Raw genomic sequence first — 22442 nt, forward strand, 5'->3', positions numbered from 1 at the left:
TGGGTTAAATTAAACAAAAAAATAAATCAACAATTTATTTATTTACATTTAAATAATTATATACAGTAGGTATGTTTAAGAAGGCCTCATAAACACGAGCGGCTCATACCCGACGGCAACGGCAGCTGTCGCCATCTTGGCGGCAACGCTGCCGCCAAAAGGTGGCATCAGCTGCCGTTGTCTAACAAAGATCATTTCTATAAAAATAGAATTATTCAATACTTAACTAAAATGCCTAAGTAAAAGTAACATCAGTCCTATTACTCTATCAAATCCTAGTAAAACTAGATCTTCTAAGTAGTATGTTGTATTGTAGCATCATACTTAATACCACTAAGTAATAATACTCGTAATAACGAGTCATCCTAACTACCTAAACAAATAATACTAAGTTAAAACTGGAATTACTTTTTCCGTCCCAGCACTTTGAGTTCGTTCCTCATGATTTTACCGGCGGCATTTCGTGGGATGGCGTCAAGGAAGGCTACTCCGCCTTCGAGGTGTTTGTATTTAGTGAGTTTTTGGGCGACGAGGTCGTATACTTGTTTCTCGGTGAGTTTGTGGTTGGGCTTGAGGACTACGAAGGCTTTGGGCAGTTCTCCGGCGAGGGGATCTGGCATTCCAACTACGGCCACGTCCGCTACTTCGGGCTGTTCCATTATCACGCTCTCGATCTCGGTTGGCGATACCTGAGAAGAACAAAAAGTTTGTAAGTAACTAAAATAAAGATACAAAAAAATAACGCCTGATCAAATGTTAATACATAGGTAACGCTCTCTAGTTAAACTTGCTCGATCTTGTCATTCGATAGTGAAATGATAAATAACTTGATTCGATTATCGTTATATTTTCATAATGTTAAAATAAGAGAAAAATCCCAAGTAAAAACACTTAGTAGATCATTATTGCGTAACAACCCGATCGACCGACCACTTCCCCGCGTTCGCCATGTCCCGTACCACAGCGTCGATGTGACGTCACGACTGCCAGATGCGCAGTTAGCTCGACCGGGTTGTAAGTAATCTGCTGTGTCTTACCTGGTTCCCTTTGACCTTGATGAGCTCCTTCGTCCTGTCCACGATGTAGAAGTAGTGCTCGTCATCGTAGTACGCCACGTCGCCGGTGTGCAGCCAGCCTTCGGGATCCACCGTCTCCTTTGTAGCTGCTTCGTTGTTCCAGTATCCTTTCATCACCTGAAATTACATTGTACTTGAGTAGGTAAGCTTCAAGCAAGTCATTGCTAGGTACATAATATCTGTGTTGCTACTAGACCAGCGGTTCCCGAAAGGTGGTCCGCGGAACCCTGGGGTTCCGTGGAAAGGCCGCAAGGGTTCCGTAAAAAATATTATCCCACGTTTCGTGACCGACGTTGTTCGCGCGCACCGACTTGTTTACAAATAATTGCACAAAAACTTTATTGTTTTTCATTTCAATTTCCATTTATCAAAGTAGGGTTCCCCTAGGAAAAGTATAATCAATTAGGGTTCCTTGGCAAAACAAAATTGGGAAACCCTGTACTAGACAACTCTAAATTAAGCAAATAATTAATCATTCAATATAAAAACTGTTCTCGCGGTCGCGTCGCAGTGCATAATTTGCAGTAAAAAGGGGAATCACGGTTCGAGAATTTAACGTGTGTTCTACATTAGTATCGGATTTAAGTGACTGTATCACATTGAAGAATTACCTACAGTTTAGGTAGTCCATTTGCATTACCTACACCAGCCTACACGCAACGTTAAAAAAATGTTCATAGTCCAAGAGACAGTATCCCTACTCTCATAATTACATTGATACCACAGTTGATACTATGTTTAGGCCCGTACATTCCGGTCGCCATTATGACTGTCGCTCAACTCACCGTGTGCCCCAGAAAACTAAATGTAGTGCCAAGGAGTGCAATACTTTGAAATAGTTTGCACAAATTCAATCTGTCGACATTTTGCACAATACCGGGCAAGTTGCAAGGTTAATGTTACAGACTTTTTGTTCAGATTAAATACATTTCAGTGTTAATAAAATTATTATGAAATGAAATCTAGCCAAGTTCAAGTTTACTTTTAACATTCTAAAATTTCAATCTTCATTTAGAATCTAAAATCTTAACATTTTAGCTTTAAGATCTTGGTACATAAAGCTTTAGACTTTTGTCCACATTTCGTCGAAATGATTTCGATATTGCACGTATCACTTCACAGCCGAATGGCTATTACTTTGGTCACCCAACCCAGGTGATCATGGTGGAATAGACATTACCTTCGGATATTTTAATAGTTGTTTTTTTTACCTGTGGTCCCCTAATCCAGAGTTCGCCAGACTTGTGTGGGCCCAGCATCTCCCCGTTGACGAGCGACACGACACGCCCTTGCGTGCTGCACACCAGCTGCCCCACAGAGCCCACCTTGTTGTGCGGGTACACGTAGGGGGTCATCAGCGACACCGGGGCACTCTCCGTCATGCCGTAACCTGATATTTTTTAAATCGCGCGTTATAACTTCAATGTTCTAAACATTTACTAAACTTCGTGAAACATAGGGTTTTCGATTCGAAACTTTAAAAAGAACATCAGTTTCGATACTGACCTCACGAGAGGTTAAAACTCTCGTTAAGTTTGAGTAAGGTAGGCGCTGGCAGGGCTGGCAAAATGCCACGGGCCCTCGGGGGCCCCGGCCCAAGACCCTAATCCCCCCCCCCCCCCCCCGCGCTGCTTAAGGGCAATGGTACCGGGGCCCCCCTGAAAAAAATCCCCTATAAGTAGTTAATTTGCCACGGGCCTCGGATGGTATAGTTACACCACGTAAGTGGTACCTTCTATTTCTGTTACTTACTTAGTTGTTATTTCTAGTGAAGGTGCCAATGTACGAGTAACAAGTCGTTATAGTCTTTACACTTCTACCTATGTCTTAGGTATACATTAACAAACATTGGTAATTGGTTTAGGCCTACATGGCCTGCATGGTACATCTCGTGCTACCTATCTACATTTCTTCAGTTTCGTACCTTGCAACAACGTAATATCGTCCTTAGTCTTCTCGCACTTAAGCAGAAACTTCTCCAGCATGCTATCCGTGGTGGGGGCGGCGCCGACCATCACCGTCTCCACCGACTGCAAGTGTTCCGTCTTCACCATAGGGTGGGTGGCCAGGAACGCGAGCAGTGATGGCACCACGAACAAAGTGGTCGGTTTATACTCCACCAGACACTTGATGTAGTCGTCTGGGGTGAACCTGGAAATTTTGAAGACCGTTAGCCTAAGCAGGAGAGCCAAAGTGACCGACCGACAGAATTGCTAAAATCAAGTGGCAGTGAGCGGGGCACATAGCTCGTAGAGACGATGGCCGTTGGGACAGAAAAGTTCTCGAGTGGCGACCGCGGGCCGTAAGACTTAGAGTGGGCAGCCTCCCACTAGGTGAACCGACGATCTGATGAAGGCCGCGGGAAGAGCCTGTATGCGGGCAGCGCAGGACCGGTCGTTATGGAAATCCTTGGAGGCCTTTGTCCAGCAGTGGACGTCATTTCGCTGAAACGAACAAAGGGCCTAAGCACACCACGTTTTTAAGGCCGGGTAGCAGAGAAAATGGCGAAAATGAGGTTTTCATTTTTCATTTTTGAGGTACTAAACAGTAAAATTAAAGGCTAAGATTTTTATTGGGCATAGTTGAGGATATTTTCTAGGGCTATTAACGGATGGAAACACGATTTGATGAAGTTGACTCGATAGAATATATTCCCAAAGTTACCTCTATTCGTTTTCTATTTATGGTTTTATTTTTAAAATAAGCGATTTGAGGTTCTAAATCTTTTACTAAACTAAAGTTCAGAAATAACTTGAGGGCTTTTAACGGATGAAATTTTTATATTGCGTCTTATTTAGTTACAATGTTAAAAAATGTGGAAATAATCGTCCATGACGGCTTGGACAATCTCAATCAGTCGCGCGGTGGCGCTTACGGAGGACGGACGCGTGTCAGTTTTTTGGCCGTGACCACAGATATGGATTAGAGTAGATACAGCAAGTTGATCGTCAAAGCGTGCCATTCCGATATGTCCAAATGGACATACATGGTCGAGTGATGTTCATGTAATCCGATTACAACAATCGGTTACGATGATTTTACGAGGACAGTAGTACAAACACGGTAGAAAGAAGAAATTATTTACGGATTGAGAATTGTAATTAACAGCACAAGTAATAAATAATAAATTAGAATAAAGTAGCAGTAGAAGAAGTATAAAGTAGCATTGTTTTTAATACATACATATCCTGCGATGTACTCTTAAGAGTTAAAACCATGGTCCCTGTATGTGGTGCACTCATACCGATCCCAAGGAACCGTACTTACTCATAACAATAAGACACACACTGATGCATGTATTCATGCACTTCACAAAATGTCTTGAAACGCTGGTAGGGTAAAAAAAAATAACGAGATTTGACGATTTGTAAGAATTAATTTATTTTAAAAAGGTAAATAAAGATGTTTTTGGTTTTGTATTTAACAAATTATCAGTTTTCAGTCACACGATATCATTCGATGACTTTGCAAATGCAGTACGATGATACGATTACTTTTACGTTGCGGCAATCACTAAAATTCGCTAAAATGACACTAATGACGTTTAAAAAGTGGCACGCTCGGCTTCATACAATTTTTGACACATGCTGCATCTATCCATATCTGAGGCCGTGACAGTTCGCGATTTGTCAATATTTTTGACAATGATGACTTTGATGAGTCACAGTATAATAATATCAGTGTTACTGGAGAAAGCTTAAATTTTTGATAATTAAGAATTGTCAATTTTGTCTACCTATTGAAATTTAAATCGTTCGCATCCTTTTAAACGAAGACTCTACTCATGATACATAGTACATTCCTCAAATATGAGACAAAACCAATGAGTTAAAATTACATTTTAATAGTACCTACATACAATCGTCTTACACTCTTTAGAAGAGCACACTGACACAAATAAATAATAGAAAATACTGTCTAAGGTCTGTAGCTAAAGGTCTAAGCTGTAAGATAGAAGAATCTTCTAGCCAAAAAGATGGCAGATGCAGCAGATGTCAACGGATTTAAAACTGGAGTTCATATGACTCCTTGTAGACTTGAGTCTCTAGAGCGTCCCTTCCTCCACCATGCGTAAGAATGTTTCAAAAATACTGTCTAAGGTCTGTAGCTAAAGGTCTAAGCTGCAAGATAGAAGAATCTTCTAGCCAAAAAGATGGCAGATGCAGCAGATGTCAACGGATTTAAAACTGGAGTTCATGTGACTCCTTGTAGACTTGAGTGTCTAGAGCGTCCCTTCCTCCACCATGCGTAAGAATTTTCAAAAAAATACTGTCTAAGGTCTGTAGCTAAAGGTCTACGCTGCAAGATGGAAGAATCTTCTACCCAAAAAGATGGCAGATGCAGCAGATGTCAACGGATTTAAAACTGGAGTTGATGTGACTCCTTGTAGACTTGAGTGTCTAGAGCGTCCCTTCCTCCACCATGCGTAAGAATTTTCACAAAAATACTGTCTAAGGTCTGTAGCTAAAGGTCTAAGTCGTAAGATAGAAGAATCTTATAGCCAAAAACATGGCAGATGCAGCAGATATCAACGGATTTAAAACTGGAGTTCATGTGTATCCTTGTAGTTTTGAATCTCTAGAGCAGTGGTTCTTAACCTTTAAGTCATGAGGGACCATTTTACCAAATTTCTGTCTTGTCAGGGACCACCTCATAATCGGTCAAAACCAGTTTGACTGCAAAAATCAGTTAAAAGTGGTTTTGACCAAGGTGTGCAAGTGCACATCGTGGACCACTTGGAATGCCTCCAGGGACCACCAGTGGTCCGCGGACCACCGGTTAAGAACCACTGCTCTAGAGCGTCCCTTCCTCCACCATGCGTAAGAATGTTTCAAAAATACTGTCTAAGGTCTGTAGCTAAAGGTCTAAGCTGCAAGATAAAAGAATCTTCTAGCCAATAACTTTAAAACTATAATTTGAACGAATTTTGCTATTAGTGGACAAATTTCTGCTCACGATGGACTAATTATCTGCTATACTCTCGACTCTCTAAAGCACAACATTTATAAAAATTTTGCTGCGGTAATGCACTCCAGGTAACAGTGTGTGATGCTCATTGCTCATAGTGATTTTCGATACAGAGCCCCGTACATACGTTATACATAAATTATGGAAAGAAAACACCCAGACCAATACAAACAAATATGTATGCAATTTTAGTATGATATTTTTATTTATTAATAAACAAAAAGACTGAACAAAATTGATGCGTGTACTGATTAATGTAATTAACCACATGCAAAGCTTTGTGAATTGCAACAACTATAATTTATTATCCAAGCTCTAAATAATCGCTACTACGAGTAACTGATCATAAAATGGTTTTCCAATCGCTCAAGCTCCCGAGGATCTACCGATAGGTCGGGTGACGTAATCTTGAAATTCTTTTAGCCGGCGCGGAACTTCCGGAAGGTCGGGTGACGCCACGCCTCTTTGAACCGTGTTTACTTTGGCAGTTATATTCTATACTAGCGGCCGCCCGCGACTTCGTACGCGTGGATCCCGTTTTACCCCCTTCATCTATCTTACGCGGCTTAGATTTTTTCATACAAATGTTTTTTCCCGCTAATTCCAGTTCCCGTGGGAATTTTGCAATATCCTGTTGTAACTAAGCTTTAAGTTTACTAAGGTACCTGCATGCCAAATTTTAAGCGTCTAACTTACGCGGTTTAGATTTTTTCATACAAATGTTTTTTCCCGCTAACTCCCGTTCCCGTGAGAATTTTGCAATATCCTGTTGTAACTAAGCTTTAAATTTACTAAGGTACCTGCATACCAAATTTCAAGCGTCTATCTTACGTGGCTTAGATTTTTTCATACAAATGTTTTTTCTCGCTAATTCCCGTTCCCGTAGGAATTTTGCAATATTCTGTTATAACTAAGCTTCAAGTTTACTAAGGTACCTGCTTGCCAAATTTCAAGCGTCTAACTTAAGCGGTTTAGATTTTTCATACAAAAGGATTTTCCCGCTAATGCCCGTTCCCGTGGGAATTCCTAAGTATCCTATAACCTGCCCAGGTGTATGAAGAATAATTGTGCCAAGTTTCGTTAAAATCCGTCGAGTAGTTTTTGTTTCTATAAGGAACATACAGACAGACAGACAGACAGACAGACAGACAGACAGACAAAAATTTTACTGATTGCATTTTTGGCATCAGTATCGATCACTAATCACCCCCTGATAGTTATTTTGAAAATATATTTCATGTACAGAATTGACCTCTCTACAGATTTATTATAAGTATAGATTTATTCGATTCTAAAATATATTCCCAAAAATTTTGAAAGTTGTTTTAATTTGTATCACTTGGATATGATTTGTATTAGAAAGTGCTGTGAGTGTGACGCTTGAACGGAAGGAAGTCAACCTAACCTAACCAACTGCGTATTTCTAAACTGCGTATTTCTATACTGTGTAGCCGCGAGAGCTCTTTGGCGCGCTGTCTTCGGCGAAGTATTGCGCGCGCAGATTTTGACAGCGCGAAATACCTACTTTAGCAGAAATACCAAGCCTTAAAGTAGCCTTTTTTTCTAATCGACATACGCATAAAGGTATCATGTCTGCATCGCTACAAACGCGCGTCGTCGGAGTGTTTAAAATACATGGTGTGCATAGGCCCTTAGTATCACAACTTTTTCAGCTCTAAAAGAAAAGTTTAATCTACTGGTTTTGAGGTGAACTTACTTTGGCATCGATACTAAGTGGTATCCAAGAGTAAGGTTGTAGTTCAGGATGCCGTTGAACCCGTAGATGTGGAAGAATGGTGGTACTGTAAGAATTGTATCTCCACGTCCTGGAATAAAAAATACATGATTAGCAAAGTAGATGCTGAAATTCTACGCCCAACCTAAAAAAAACAATTTTGTTTTTAAGAATATTATAGTCTATCCAATATAGCTTGATTAGAATGACAGCTGTCATCAAAAGTAACGACATAACTTTGTAGTAGCGTTCAATGAGAGCTAAATATTGGCGGACAAGAAATAATTTACGTCTGACCTACAAACAATATTTTCGACGACAGTGCTTCCAATAAAAATGATAATTTCGTGTAAATGCAGCGTTAAATTACACCAATAAGTAGTAATTCGAAATTATAAAAATCAAGCTAGAGTATTAACGACGTCTCTACAAGGTTATCTCGAGTTACAAAAATGTTAGTGTTGGGACATATCGACAAATGTCATATTAAATTAAAACTATTTTTTTAACATATTTAACAAAAAAATTTTCTAACTAATTTTTTAACATATTTAAGTCAAGTTATACGTTTTTCTAAATGTTCACTATTAAAAACCAAAAAACATTTTATTCTAAAACAATCAAACATCGGAAATCAATCACCGGTAATTTTTTGGGTATTCATAGCACCGTTGCTCTAGAAGAGATGCCCACCGCCCTCTAGCGAGAGGAAAAAACCACTGAAGAACACTGATGATAATGACTACGACTTAGGTTGTACACCCTTGACATGAATTTTAAATTTTACTGTCTTTAAATTTAAATCATAATTGTCATTTTTATGAATAAAGATATGAAGAAAAATTGGGTGCTTTTTTTATATCATTTTTTCGAAAACTTATCGATACATCTATGTGAACCGTACGAAACATACCCATCACTAGTCACATTCGTTTGACAGCCGTCATTCTAATCAAGCTATATTGGATAGACTATAATTTTTTGGTTTCATTAAACCCCTCGTGGTGAACTAATTGTATTGTGGATTCACCACGATAGTCTTTAAAGTCTAGCGGCGCAGCGGGAATCGACCCGGCGTTCCTTAGATCTGACCTGACACCGCATCGAGCTATGTCTTGGATAATGTGATATAGTGTAGCACGTCCAATGCTCATTCGCCCTCGCATAATAGGCAAATCTCCCATACCATTCGAATTCGATTCAGCTTGGCCAAGGCCAAGTAAGAAACGAATAATATTTGGCTACTATTCTAAGATGTTTTTATAGTAGGTACTACTATTATGTACCTACCTAATATTGGCAATTTGGCATTCATACTAAACTGCATAGCAACCGCCTATACTACCTATAACGTAAACGCATAAAACATGCAGCTGCGCAATAAATTAACTTCCTATAATACAAGCATACAAGTAAGGTATACAGTGGACTTTAAATCTGGTTTCATACGAAACTAGATTTAGTTGGACTTAGGTCAGTTAATTAAGCGTTCATTCAGATACTAGTAGATAACTAGGTATTAATTGGTCTTTAGATTAAGATTGCTAGACAATGTTGGTAAATAGATAAAAATACTTTATTGACACACCCATAATAAAAGTACTTAGTTGTAATACGTGGAGGTATTACCAGAAGAGTCGAAAGGGCACCCGCTCTATTGGTTTCAGTAGGAAACCCATTCGTTATTTGCGTAATTTAACACATGATCGACTCCGGCGAGAAGGAAGATTAGGAGAAAAAATAAAACGCTAGAAGTCAATCTTGTGCACCAGTGCTGGTCGAGGTGTAGAAGAGAGGGTCGCTCCCGCAAGGGTTCCCAAAGTGTGTGCCGCAGAAAGTAAAGAGGGTCGCCCATGCATGAGTCAATCCTTTACGTCGGGTTGGCGCTTGAAAACCGTTGATAGCCTACCCCTCCCACGTGTTTACCCGCCCGTCTTTCGACAAAATACTAAAGTGTAAGTGCGCCGCGGGATGAAAAAGATTGGGAACCCCTGATCTGGGCGCCGAAAGAGGCGAAAGATGGCCAAAAGGTCCTTCGAACCGATGCTGTCAACTACGCTTTTACCTACACTCCTTACCTTTCTCTCCTCCATATTTCATGACCTTCGGACAGTGCACCTGCTTCAGGTTGCTGACCAAGTTCTTGTGCGTCAGCATGACGCCCTTGGGCATGCCTGTGGTGCCGCTGGAGTAGGGTATGAGGCACACGTCATCACTGTTGACGGTGGGCAGATCCGCCTTGAGATCCGCCATTAGAAGCGAGCGGAGGCCGAATATGCCTAAAATCAATAATTCCTGTAAATTAATTAACTTATAAGGTCAGTTTTTTTGCTGATTCGTGATCAGAATAAGCTACTTAATCAACTCCCTAAAAATGGCGAGTATTGAAATCAACACCCTGTATATTGCAAAAGGAATTAGAAGGAATTAGACGCATTTACGCAACTTTTTGAACTAGTTAAAACGGTCGAGTTATCAGTTCGTAATTCAATTTGTAAATAATTTGAACTAAGTGTAACAAAAGCTAAATATTTTTGAATACTTATAGGTAACTGTGTCCCCCTTATTACAAAAAGTGTTTTAATGCTAAGTCGCTTGATAAACTCTACTAGGGCTAATAACTGTAATGGATGAGTAGGTATGACTCCACAGACGATAAGAAATGGCAGCACTCAGTCTATTGTTTTAAATAAACTCCTTGATTAACTCAGATTCACAGACACCCTATTTTTCAAACTTATATCCATAACTGTATATGTATAACTAGCTTACCTTTGGCTTTATCGTCCTCCCCGCCGACCCAGATGGTGCCTTTGTAGTCCTTGAGGGCCTGGCTGACCTGCGCCGCGATGGGCATGAACATCTCGATGGTAGCGATCGCTTTCACGTTGCAATCCGCGAACTGCCTCTTCATCTCATCTGTTAACAAATTATTAACAAGTGCTATTTCCGTACCGCGCGGGAATAACTTGACATGTCATTTTTGCGTACTTTTCAGGGGAGCGATTTTAAAGTTTAGAGTTCTCTGGTAAATCGGAATTAATGATAATTGATATTTTTATGATTGAAATAAGCTAATTTGATGCGTATCTTTCGATTGGCGTAAGAATTTGATTAAATTATCTTCTTAATCTATTAAAAAAAAGACTTGTCAAGTTGTGTACCGACGACTTGTCAAGTTATTCACCAAAGAAAAACAAACATTTAAGGTGTAAAAATTGAATTTAAGTTAATTATTTTGAATGAAGTTTAAGTAAAAAAACAAAACATAAAAATAGAAGATATTTTTATCACTTTTGCAATGAAATAGTAACAAATTTATTAGAAAAATCAAATATAATCGCTGATTATGATTGCTTTTGATCAGATAATTGTACGTTTACTTAAAATTAAAAAAAAAGACAAATAAAAGAACAAAAGCCATGCTTCATAACAAGCACAATTAATTTTAATTATTTTAGGCTTACCATTAGGCTTAAAATAATTAAAATTAACTGGATATATTTTTGCGTAAGGTCGACACGCCCTTTCGCGTCCACCGTCCAGTTCACGTCCAAATGATGGATCACTCTAGAACGTAAGCTATTGCTATGATTCCCTGAATGTATGACAGGTAAACCCACATTAAAAAAATCTTATAGCATGCTACCGTTTTTGCCAAAAATAAATCCCACGTGAGCAGGTGCGCGTTTCAAGGTAAGTTTTTATTATATTTAGGTCTAGTTTGGGATTTACCGCAGTCTCTAAGCCTTAACCATGAACCATACAATACGGATAATGATATCGGTGATTGTACTTTATTAAATGACACTTAAAATAAGGTGGATGCGAATTTACTACAATGAAATTTCCACTTTGCGTCAGAAGTGATCGCGGTCTGGTCTAACTGGGTCTAAGATATTAAAATATACAAAACAATGCATGTTGTATATTATTTAAAACGTTATTTACATGACTTATCGAACACAAAGATTTTTTTCAGTACTTAGGCCTTTTCCTGGACGCTAATACACGCTCCAAATGTAGCTTACCCTTTGTGATAGCCAATTTGCGTCCACATTATCACGACAATTTTTTAAATACAGACGTTGTAAATAATATTAAAAAGCAAACTGTGCCTAGAGAGGAGACCATAATTATTGCAAATTGAGCCATACTATTGAAATTTTAAAACATGAAATAAACTAAAATATAAATGTTGTTTATAATTATTAAGTGTGATACCTAAATATTTTGAATACCAATTAGTAAGATTTTATCTATATTTTTTTATTTCCATGCTGTTATTAATTATTAGTGATTTTGAATGCATTTTTTCTATATTATATTAATATTACAAAGATATTAAAACTTCTAATGGTTTAGAGCAAGTTTAATACTATACTTATAAAGACTAAAGGGAGCATAATGACAACAATTTTTCGTTCAAAATGATTACGAAAAATTGTATATTATTTTTATTCCTCAAATCTACCAACTCACTAAATGGACGAGATCTGGCGTATCGACCCTACTTACCTCATCAATATTCCTAATTAATGTCATTGATGTCAATAGACTATAAAAAATATCCGGAATTTAAAGTTGACCTAAAAGTTTATTATTAGATTTTTTACTTATATTCGGTTGTCAAACGAAATCTTAGTCTGTTATGAAAAAACATTAGTAGATAGTACCTACCTATTGACTAAACCTATCCTTCTACTTTCAACTTGCTATTTAAACGTTAATTTAGTTTTAAACTATTGAAAATAGTAATACAAGTAATAATTAACGCTTAAATATATTAAAAATATATTTTCAGGGGTTGCTAAGTAAAAAATATTTAAAGACACTCGAAATCCTGACAATGTTATATTTTAAAAACTGCTAATGACACATATAAAAATACGATTATACGAATGTAATAGCTGGATAACTCCAAATATCCAAACTATTGACAGTGTGCATAACTAGACAACTGCACATATCATGGATATGTTTAGTACTCAGAGGGGATCATAACTTGATAACTGTTTTTGTCAAATTAAAAACGAAAATCCATAAATGTGTAAGTCGAGATATTAACAAATACATGTTCTGACATACATTGATAAATCGAAATATAAATGTTTGTACGAATAATATTAATTTGATATATCGTTATGTCAAATATTTATTGCCTAAATTAGAGATATTTACTTATGAACAAGAGCTGTATTTCAAGTATTTTTGGGTATTTCGAGTTGAGTTTTTTATACCAGAAGGGTATAAGGTAGAGGAAACGTTTAAGCTAATAAAAAAAAAAAGTGCAGGTCGAGATGTCAAGTTATTCCCGCGCGGTACGGATTTAACAACACAACAATTTTGGAGAGCTCTACAAAATCTATATAGTTTGATCTACATTGCCTCAATCAAGAATCGAACTTTGGGATTCACGACGTAATGCGTGGATTCACCTTTTCAAGTATGTCAGCGTGATTTGCTACTAAGGCTGAGTTGCACCATCTAACTTTAACCGAAACTATAATGATGACCGGTTTTTTTTAATTAGTTTGACAGATTTTGGACGTTTATTAAAGTTATCAGAAATGACTGAGACCTAACCATCTGTTTCCATCTTCTGTACCTACCACATTTAAATCAAATAAATGATGATTCTGATTCTGATACAATAAGGTGGTGCGACCCAGCCTAAGTAATTAAGTACTTATTTATGTCTTTGACGTATTCTTCCAACAAAGAAACAAAGAGTGAGCAAACATTGCAGGTGCATAACAACATAAATCAAGTCCTCCATACTTGTGCAAAGTACGAGTAGGTAATCAGCTGATGAGCTAATTGTAATTGCTCACCATATTATTTTCCTATCAGCCCCATTTGACCTCGCTGTCTAGCCGTTGATTAAAGTAGACAATGATAACGGAGATAATTATCTACGTGACCACGTGTTTGTGTAATAATACAGCTACTATAGTTTATCATTAGGTTAATCACGCGATAGTAAGTGGTTAAACACCACTTACATCCCAACAACTTTATTGTTAGCATCGACTGTGTTACTAGGTAGGAGGAAGGCGCTGGGTGCAGGCCGCTACCAACCGGACAATCTGAAAATCATTGGGGAGGCCTATGTTCAGCAGTGGACGTCCTGTGACTAAACTGCATCCTAACCATCTAAAAATAAAGTTGTAAAATTAAAACTGAAGTTTTCTGAAGCATTGCTACACCGAAGCACCTGTCTAATTATCGCGTGTTCCTTTACATTCTGTGCCTTTCTTCGAGGCGGATTATCTGCTGATGATGGGTAGGTAGATAACTTATAAACGAACTAATTTAAAAAAGACCCCATGACATCTATTTAATAATGCACTGTAATATACCTACCTAGTGTACCAAGTGCAAGATGGATGGTTATCTCTACCATGGATTAATACAGCTCTAAATCCATGTCTCTACCTAACTACTAATTTATAAACACACTTCTCTATTTAAAGTCAGCTCACTGAATCAACTGTATTTGCGTAGCAATTCATATAGTAAGTAATCTGTTGATAACTCAGTGTCTATGTTTACACAGACTGTAAATACTTAGGTAATAAATTACAGGTCTTTCAAGATAGTTAGGTAGGTATATTATAGATAACTACTAAGGTAGGTTCTTTATAAGGGGACAACACAGTCTCAGATCAGAAACTTATACATTTTGATAAAAATACATTTTGAACCTGCTACGATTTTACGAACTTCGTAGTATCAATCATTATCGTGTACCTACTTACGTTTTCCTTACTTATATCTTGAGATAATTTTAGAGTTTTGTACGAGTATGTTTGCTCTAAAATTATCTCAACATGTTTTTGTTTCAGAGATGTGATATAATAGCAACAACAACACATCTTATCCAAAGGTAGAGCGTTTTTGAAACAAAACACACATTTTTATCATATTCACACATTATTGTCGAATTAGACATGATGACCTACATTACATAGGTATTTTGATGATTTGCAATTTTCAGTCGTAGTTATAACTTCTAAAATAACCAAGGTCTCCAATTTCTAGACATCGTAATTGCCTAGCTAGCTCCCTTTTTCCGCTACCCAGCAATTACACATGAGAACTTGTGCGAGACCGAGAACTGCATTGATAGTAGGTATTTAATGTCCTCAAGGTGAAATAGAATTATTCGTTGATTTGTCCATCATTTCTTTATAAATAGCTACAATAAGTGTAAGTAAAGATTTTAGATTTCAGATAAAGTTGTGTAACATATTAATTAATCAATCATTCGAATTCTATTTGGATAGACGGACCTTAGCATGGGGGTTCTGTTCTTTGGCTGCTATCGCAAGCTCAGCGATCTATCATCAGCTGAAAACCCTTAGGCTTCCAGCGCACTAGGCAGCCTGGCTGTGGCAGCCAGTTAAACATTTGACGGTGTATGGGAGCTCGCGCACTAGTCAGCTAAGAGTGTTCATATGACTGTCTAACTTTCGCAAAGAATTAAAACATTTGCTTTACTTCTAGATGCTGATAATGAAAAGTATTCACAACCCACCTGCGGTATACAGCGGGTTAGCGAACGTCACCACGAGCCCTGCCCGCATTGCTTCATGGATCAACACGGCGAACTCTGGAATGTTCGGCAGGATGAGGCCGACGTGTTCCCCTGGGGACAGCTTGAGCCCGGCGGGGAGAGTCGAAGGGTCCCAACTCATTTTGTGTCAATGGACTTTTAAATACTGATGATGAAATGAAAATCCAACCCACCTGCGGTATACAACGGGTTAGCGAATGTAACCACGAATCCTGCCCGAACTCTGGAATGTTCGGCAGCATGAGGCCGACGTGTTCCCCTGGGGACAGCTTGAGCCCGGCGGGGAGAGTCGAGGGGCTCCCACCTAATTTTGTGTCAATGGACTTCTAAATACTGATGATGAAATGAAGATCCACCCCACCTGCGGTATACAGCGGGTTAGCGAACGTCACCACGAGTCCAGCTCTCATCGCGCCGTGGATCAACACGGCAAACTCTGGAATGTTCGGCAGGATGAGGCCGACGTGTTCCCCTGGGGACAGCTTGAGGCCGGCGGGGAGAGTCGATGAACTTCCACCTAATCTTGTGTCAATGGACTTCTAAATACTGACGATGAAAAGAAGATCCAATCCACCTGCGGTATACAGCGGGTTAGCGAATGTAACCACGAATCCTGCCCGAACTCTGGAATGTTCGGCAGGATGAGGCCGACGTGTTCCCCTGGGGACAGCTTGAGCCCGGCGGGGAGAGTCGAGGGGATCTCACCTAATCTTGTGTCAATGGACTTCTAAATACTGATGATGAAAAGAAGATCCAACCCACCTGCGGTATACAGCGGGTTAGAGAATGTAACCACGAATCCTGCCCGAACTCTGGAATGTTCGGCAGGATGAGCCCGACGTGTTCCCCTGGAGACAGCTTGAGCCCGGCGGGGAGATTCGAGGGCTCCCACCTTATTTTGTGTCAATGGACTTCTAAATAGGTACTGATGATGAAATGAAGATCCAACCCACCTGCGGTATACAGCGGGTTAGCGAATGTAACCACGAATCCTGCCCGAACTCTGGAATGTTCGGCAGCATGAGGCCGACGTGTTCCCCTGGGGACAGCTTGAGCCCGGCGGGGAGATTCGAGGGGCTCTCACCTCATTTTGTGTCAATGGACTTCTAAATACTGTTGATGAAATAATGATCCAACCCACCTGCGGTATACAGCGGGTTAGCGAATGTAACCACGAATCCTGCCCGAACTCTGGAATGTTCGGCAGCATGAGGCCGACGTGTTCCCCGGGAGACAGCTTGAGCCCGGCGGGGAGATTCGAGGGGCTCCCACCTCATTTTGTGTCAATCGACTTCTAAATACTGACGATGAAATGAAAATCCAACCCACCTGCGGTATACAGCGGGTTAGCGAACGTCACCACGAGTCCTGCCCGCATTGCTTCATGGATCAACACGGCGAACTCTGGAATGTTCGAATGAGGCCGACGTGTTCCCCTGGGGACAGCTTGAGCCCGGCGTGGAGAGTCGAGGGGCTCCCACCTAATCTTGTGTCAATGGACTTCTAAATACTGATGATGAAATGAAGATCCAACCCACCTGCGGTATACAGCGGGTTAGCGAACGTCACCACGAGTCCAGCTCTCATCGCGCCGTGGATCAACACGGCGAACTTTGGAATGTTCGGCAGGATGAGGCCGACGTGTTCCCCTGGGGACAGCTTGAGCCCGGCGGGGAGAGTCGAGGGGATCTCACCTAATCTTGTGTCAATGGACTTCTAAATACTGACGATGAAATGAAGATCCAACCCACCTGCGGTATACAGCGGGTTAGCGAATGTAACCACGAATCCTGCCCGAACTCTGGAATGTTCGGCAGGATGAGCCCGACGTGTTCCCCTGGGGACAGCTTGAGCCCGGCGGGGAGAGTCGAGGGGCTCCCACCTCATTTTGTGTCAATGGACTTCTAAATACTGACGATGAAATGAAAATCCAACCCACCTGCGGTATACAGCGGGTTAGCGAACGTCACCACGAGTCCAGCCCTCATCGCGCCGTGGATCAACACGGCGAACTCTGGAATGTTCGGCAGGATGAGGCCGACGTGTTCCCCTGGGGACAGCTTGAGGCCGGCGGGGAGAGTCGAGGGGATCTCACCTAATCTTGTGTCAATGGACTTCTAAATACTGATGATGAAATGAAGACACAACCCACCTGCGGTATACAGCGGGTTAGCGAATGTAACCACGAATCCTGCCCGAACTCTGGAATGTTCGGCAGCATGAGGCCGACGTGTTCCCCGAGAGACAGCTTGAGCCCGGCGGGGAGAGTCGAGGGGATCTCACCTAAACTTGTGTCAATGGACTTCTAAATACTGACGATGAAATGAAAATCCAACCCACCTGCGGTATACAGCGGGTTAGCGAATGTAACCACGAATCCTGCCCGAACTCTGGAATGTTCGGCAGGATGAGGCCGACGTGTTCCCCTGGGGACAGCTTGAGCCCGGCGAGGAGAGTCGAGGGGTCCCAACTCATTTTGTGTCAATGGACTTCTAAATACTGATGATGAAATGAAGATCCACCCCACCTGCGGTATACAGCGGGTTAGCGAACGTCACCACGAGCCCGGCTCTCATCGCGCCGTGGATGGTGGATCAACACGGCGAACTCTGGAATGTTCGGCAGGATGAGGCCGACGTGTTCCCCTGGGGACAGCTAGTGTCCGGTAGGGAGAGTCGAGGGGCTCCCACCTAATCTTGTGTCAATGGACTTCTAAATACTGACGATGAAAAGAAGATCCAACCCACCTGCGGTATACAGCGGGTTAGCGAACGTCACCACGAGTCCAGCTCTCATTGCTCCGTGGATCAACACGGCGAACTCTGGAATGTTCGGCAGGATGAGCCCGACGTGTTCCCCTGGGGACAGCTTGAGGCCGGCGAGCAGGGCGGAGGCGCAGCGCTCGATCATCATCCGCAGCATACCGTAGTCGTAGGAGCGACCGGAGACGCCGCATGTCTGCAGGTAAGTTTAATATAAGTCTAGATATTGCCCCTTGGCCCTTTCACGTCAGATGAGAAAATGATAAACTTAGTTTTCCCTGGTTTTCCATACAAACGCTAAAGAATGAGATTTAAGATTCGTTCATGCCACAATGATACTTTTTCTAGGTTTAATCTCTCTATGTAAAGGTATGTGGTACTTTAATTTATCATTAGGTATTAGTTCAGAGAAATTGAATTTATCAAATTCCAATAAAATTGTTAAGTATCATTAAGCATATCATTGAAATAATAATACCACCTAGTATTTATTATATTATTCACCTATATGTATTTAAAATGCGTCATGATGATGCGTCAGACCACAATCTCAATCATAAGAAATGCTTTTACGATGTTGTTGTTAACTAATTAATCAACGTAGGCGGTGTCTCTAAACTCAACACACCCAGACATGCATAAATGAAAACAGGCTTTCATTTAATTGGCCCAATTTCTAAAATTTTTTGAGTATAGGTAAATCACTTGACCTGAAAATTAGGTAAGTAGGTAAGTATAGCTACTTATACTTATTGTTGAAAGAATTAAAAATGTGTAGGAAAACCATGAAAATATCAGATTGTTACATTCACTGTTTTGTGCCTTTTAATGCACTCAATGCACACGAAGACGATTGGAAAGTTATATATAACAAAGAATATATTCGGTAGGTAAGTAATAGGACACCGTTTTCATAGTAGTTAACATTACTGAGTTACGGTAAAACGTAGGTACCTATGCAATGAATTAACTGTTGAAAGAAACAAGATGTAACTTAATTAATGTAACAGAATAGAATTGTTTATTTGATATAGAAGTTGTGACCTTGTGCCAATTAACAAACTAAAAGAATATTATTTATTTAAAAACACTCCGGTATGTAATCATTTCATTCTCATCATTCTAAATTAGCTACGTCAGTAAACTTATAATGAATGGCCTTTGACGTTTTATATCAATTTTATTGAGTTTGTTTACAAACAGCGCACACTTTTTATGTGTTAGGAACAAACTAGGGGTCAAAGTCCCAGCCTCGAAGTGCTAAGACCGGAGATAAAATATTTGGCACGAGTATTCCTGTAGTTCTGGACGTTTGAATGTTTCTGTTTCATAAGTTTTGTAATAGCTATTGCCTGTAGCTTCGCCAGTGTGAATTTCAGTAGGTCACAGAAAGTCGCCATTAAATATATCACACCTCTTTTGTTTTTTCCTACAAAAAGTAGCATTAACTGACATCTAAGATCCTAAGGTCCAGTCTATCTCTATACCAAAATTCATCAACATTGAATATACCTACTTACCTAAATTTTTGAAGGTTGAAAACGCAAGCAGTTTTTTAATAAAATTAGTAAAGCTAGTGATAAAACGCCTCCACGTGTGTGACGTGAAATAAGTAATCTAGAGTTCTCTCAACCCTGTCCTGAATTTGACACTCAACATAGTATGTGATAATCCTTATTACAACATAACCCAAGTAACTAGGGCCCTTTAATAGCTACAGTACAATTTGACCCACGATTTGAAGTTGAATCAGAAGAAAACGGGAAGAATCCACAATTAAGTAAGACTCGACTCTACCCCTCCAGTGCAAAGGCGATTGTAAGTATTCTTTGTAGGTATGTTGGTATTGTGTTGTATGAAGAGGACTTTACATTTTGCCAATGTCAGACATACCTACATAGGTAAATAAATAGCTGCTAAATTCAGAAAACTTAAATCATAAAATAGTAGGTAATTTTTGTAAGTTGTTCTTTCAAAAACATGGCATGTAAATAAGTAAAGGATTGTAAAACTGTGTGAATATTATTTTAACAACTTTTGTCGTGTAACGTATTTTACTATTGTTGTTTATTTCCCTTCCTCCTTTTGCATCTGTAAGTAGAAGAGGAAATAAACATCCAGCAGTGAGTCGGATTCGCGCATTGAGGGTTCCGTATCCTTCTAACTAAATGGATGGATTAATCTTTATCCTAAATCCTGACTAAATCGTTTATTGTAAATAAAAAGAAACACAACAAGAAAAGTCTCTTATTAAAAATTAGGTACTGAATTTCATTCATGAAGGAAAAATAATGTTAAGTATGCTTATCAGGAAATCGGTTTCCTAGGTCACGCGCTACTCAGATATGTTGGCTGCAGCTGTAATAGAAGCATTTACGTGGCCAATTAAATTGAATTATTCTCGTTTTTACCTACAGCAAAGTAGGTATGATGTATATTTCGCATCGCAACTAATCCAAGGTTTATCAATACAATTAAACTTTGCAGTAACTTTAATATTAGTTTTAAATGAACCTACTTATTTGTTATTGAAGAACTAAGTCAAGCTTAACTAAACTTAGATAGAAAATTCGATAGGAGCTAAGTACTTTACTTTATCTAAACTTAAAACTTAAACTAAAAATTGTTCGGTAAATAAAATTTCTTCCATATTGTCATAAAAAAGCGAAAGGACATGAAACTTTGGCCCACCGAGCCTTCATTTGTTTCTCTACAATTATTGCAGTCGTAATGAGAAAAAATATTACGTGGAACGACAAAAAAGGTTGAAATATCTAATCTACTTATTTAAGTTCACATTTCCTCTGCACCAAATTATTAGATAGTATCGCTAATGGACATAGCTTTTATGAAAAACGCAGGTACAAAATCAAGAATCAATTCCGCGTGCGCGTTTAGAAATAGTGCCAATTGACATATTTCTACACTATCTCAACCTCAACCTTCACGTGTGTGCACTATTTATAGAGGCGTAGCCAACAACCGTATTTATATCTAGCATAGCACATGGTATGGACCTTTGTACTCGGAACTAATGCACTCGAATTGATAGCAAACGATTGCACCACGCGCACTTGTTAAACGGGACGGCAAAGTGGTCGCAAAGTACACACCACGGTTAATAGATTTGTTATCTACTTATCTACAACCTGTGACAACTATTTCTTTAAACAAAAGTATTAATCTTTATCATAGGCATGTGTCATTGTTGGTTTGTTGTTTCATCTTGTTTTATGTGACTTGCGGTGACTTGATGGTGATTTACACGCTCCGTATTTATTATTGTATTTATTATGAAAACTAAATGTAGTCATTCTAAGAATTGAGTCAACCACAACTATTGGTATCAAAGGTCTTGGTCATTGAGAAGTAACATTTTAAAAATTCAACATTTTTATAGAACAAATTTAAATCATGTCTTGATTTTCTATTTCCTTTCATTGGGAGATATTAAAGGCCTGCCCTGAAAAGTTTCAATAACATTGATCTTTACCTACAATGTTCAAATCTTTGAAAAAAATATTAGCAACATAGCACTAATTGATATGATTATTTAATTTTAACTATGTACGAGGTCGTAATCGTAAGTTTTATTTACGTGGCAAGATATTTTTTATCGAGACGTAGATAGATATATTTTTTATCATAGTAATAAATAGACTATCGTTCTACTTTATAATGTAGAGACAGATAACACACTTAAATTGAGTCATTGGACCCTCACTTTGCTTGGTCATCGTATGTTAGAAAAGTAAAATAACTTTTACTTTTTCTGACAATAAACGGTCGCAACAGTTAAATATAAAAAAAATGTTGTCGCTTTCGTTAACTCAGAAAGATCCAGAAACATCGGGAAAACAATGAAAACATTAAGTAGCTAAGCTAATTTTCTAAAATCAATAAACATTCTCCTTTAAATGAAATAATATTAACGAAACCATTAAAATAATAGTTACTACCTATGTAAACAATTTCACTAATTTTTAAAACAAAACAAACTCACCACAGAGGGTTTGTCCGCCCATAACTCGAGGTCCCCGAAGACGTAATCGGTAACAGTTTCTGTTCCAACTTGTATTTCTCCCCAGGGAGAGTTCAGGTACTTGTTGTCCAGGTTGGGCGCCGTCTGAGTGGCCAAAGCCCTGCTGTGCATACGGTATGCCTTTGCCCGCCTGCCATTTTTCGCACAATTAAAAAATTGGCGCGCCAAATTCCCGCGCAAAACTTTCAAATGCGACATATTCCGGCGCGCTGTTTACCCGCGCAGCGTCAACTCATAAATGTCGGCGCCCGCGCCTCTGCCCGGAGTTTTGGCGCGATCG

At 39.4% G+C, this 22442-nt stretch overlaps 1 protein-coding gene across 5 annotated transcripts; it reads right to left on the minus strand.

Annotated features, from left to right (window-relative positions):
• Positions 1 to 183: 183 nt before the first annotated feature.
• On the minus strand, positions 184 to 22410 carry LOC135078039 (probable 4-coumarate--CoA ligase 1). 5 transcript variants are annotated; one of them, XM_063972592.1, is made up of 9 exons: positions 22124 to 22410; positions 18106 to 18316; positions 10552 to 10698; positions 9858 to 10058; positions 7762 to 7870; positions 3001 to 3227; positions 2288 to 2466; positions 1038 to 1193; positions 184 to 689 (listed from the first exon to the last, which is right to left on the minus strand). In XM_063972592.1, exons 1-9 carry the CDS (start codon positions 22358 to 22360, stop codon positions 405 to 407), a joined length of 1752 nt encoding a protein of 583 aa, XP_063828662.1. In that variant the 5' UTR covers positions 22361 to 22410; the 3' UTR covers positions 184 to 404. The 5 variants fall into 5 exon arrangements, with proteins under 5 accessions (XP_063828662.1, XP_063828666.1, XP_063828665.1 ...); XM_063972596.1 differs by lacking the exons at positions 18106 to 18316; positions 22124 to 22410 and adding an exon at positions 16688 to 16733; XM_063972595.1 differs by lacking the exons at positions 18106 to 18316; positions 22124 to 22410 and adding an exon at positions 15933 to 15970.
• Positions 22411 to 22442: the final 32 nt, after the last annotated feature.

The sequence above is a fragment of the Ostrinia nubilalis genome, chromosome 14 (assembly GCF_963855985.1).
Source record: "Ostrinia nubilalis chromosome 14, ilOstNubi1.1, whole genome shotgun sequence".
Taxonomy (NCBI): domain Eukaryota; kingdom Metazoa; phylum Arthropoda; class Insecta; order Lepidoptera; family Crambidae; genus Ostrinia; species Ostrinia nubilalis.

What these genes read in the sequence shown, in the direction of transcription:
- LOC135078039 (XM_063972592.1), bottom strand. Translation starts at nt 22,360, where the DNA reads ATGTCGCATTTGAAAGTTTTGCGCGGGAATTTGGCGCGCCAATTTTTT. An exon ending in GGGCGGACAAACCCTCTGTG is followed by an intron (nt 18,317 to 22,123) that starts GTGAGTTTGTTT and finishes ACTTACCTGCAG; the next exon opens with ACATGCGGCGTCTCCGGTCG. An exon ending in GGAGGACGATAAAGCCAAAG is followed by an intron (nt 10,059 to 10,551) that starts GTAAGCTAGTTA and finishes TATTGATTTTAG; the next exon opens with GCATATTCGGCCTCCGCTCG.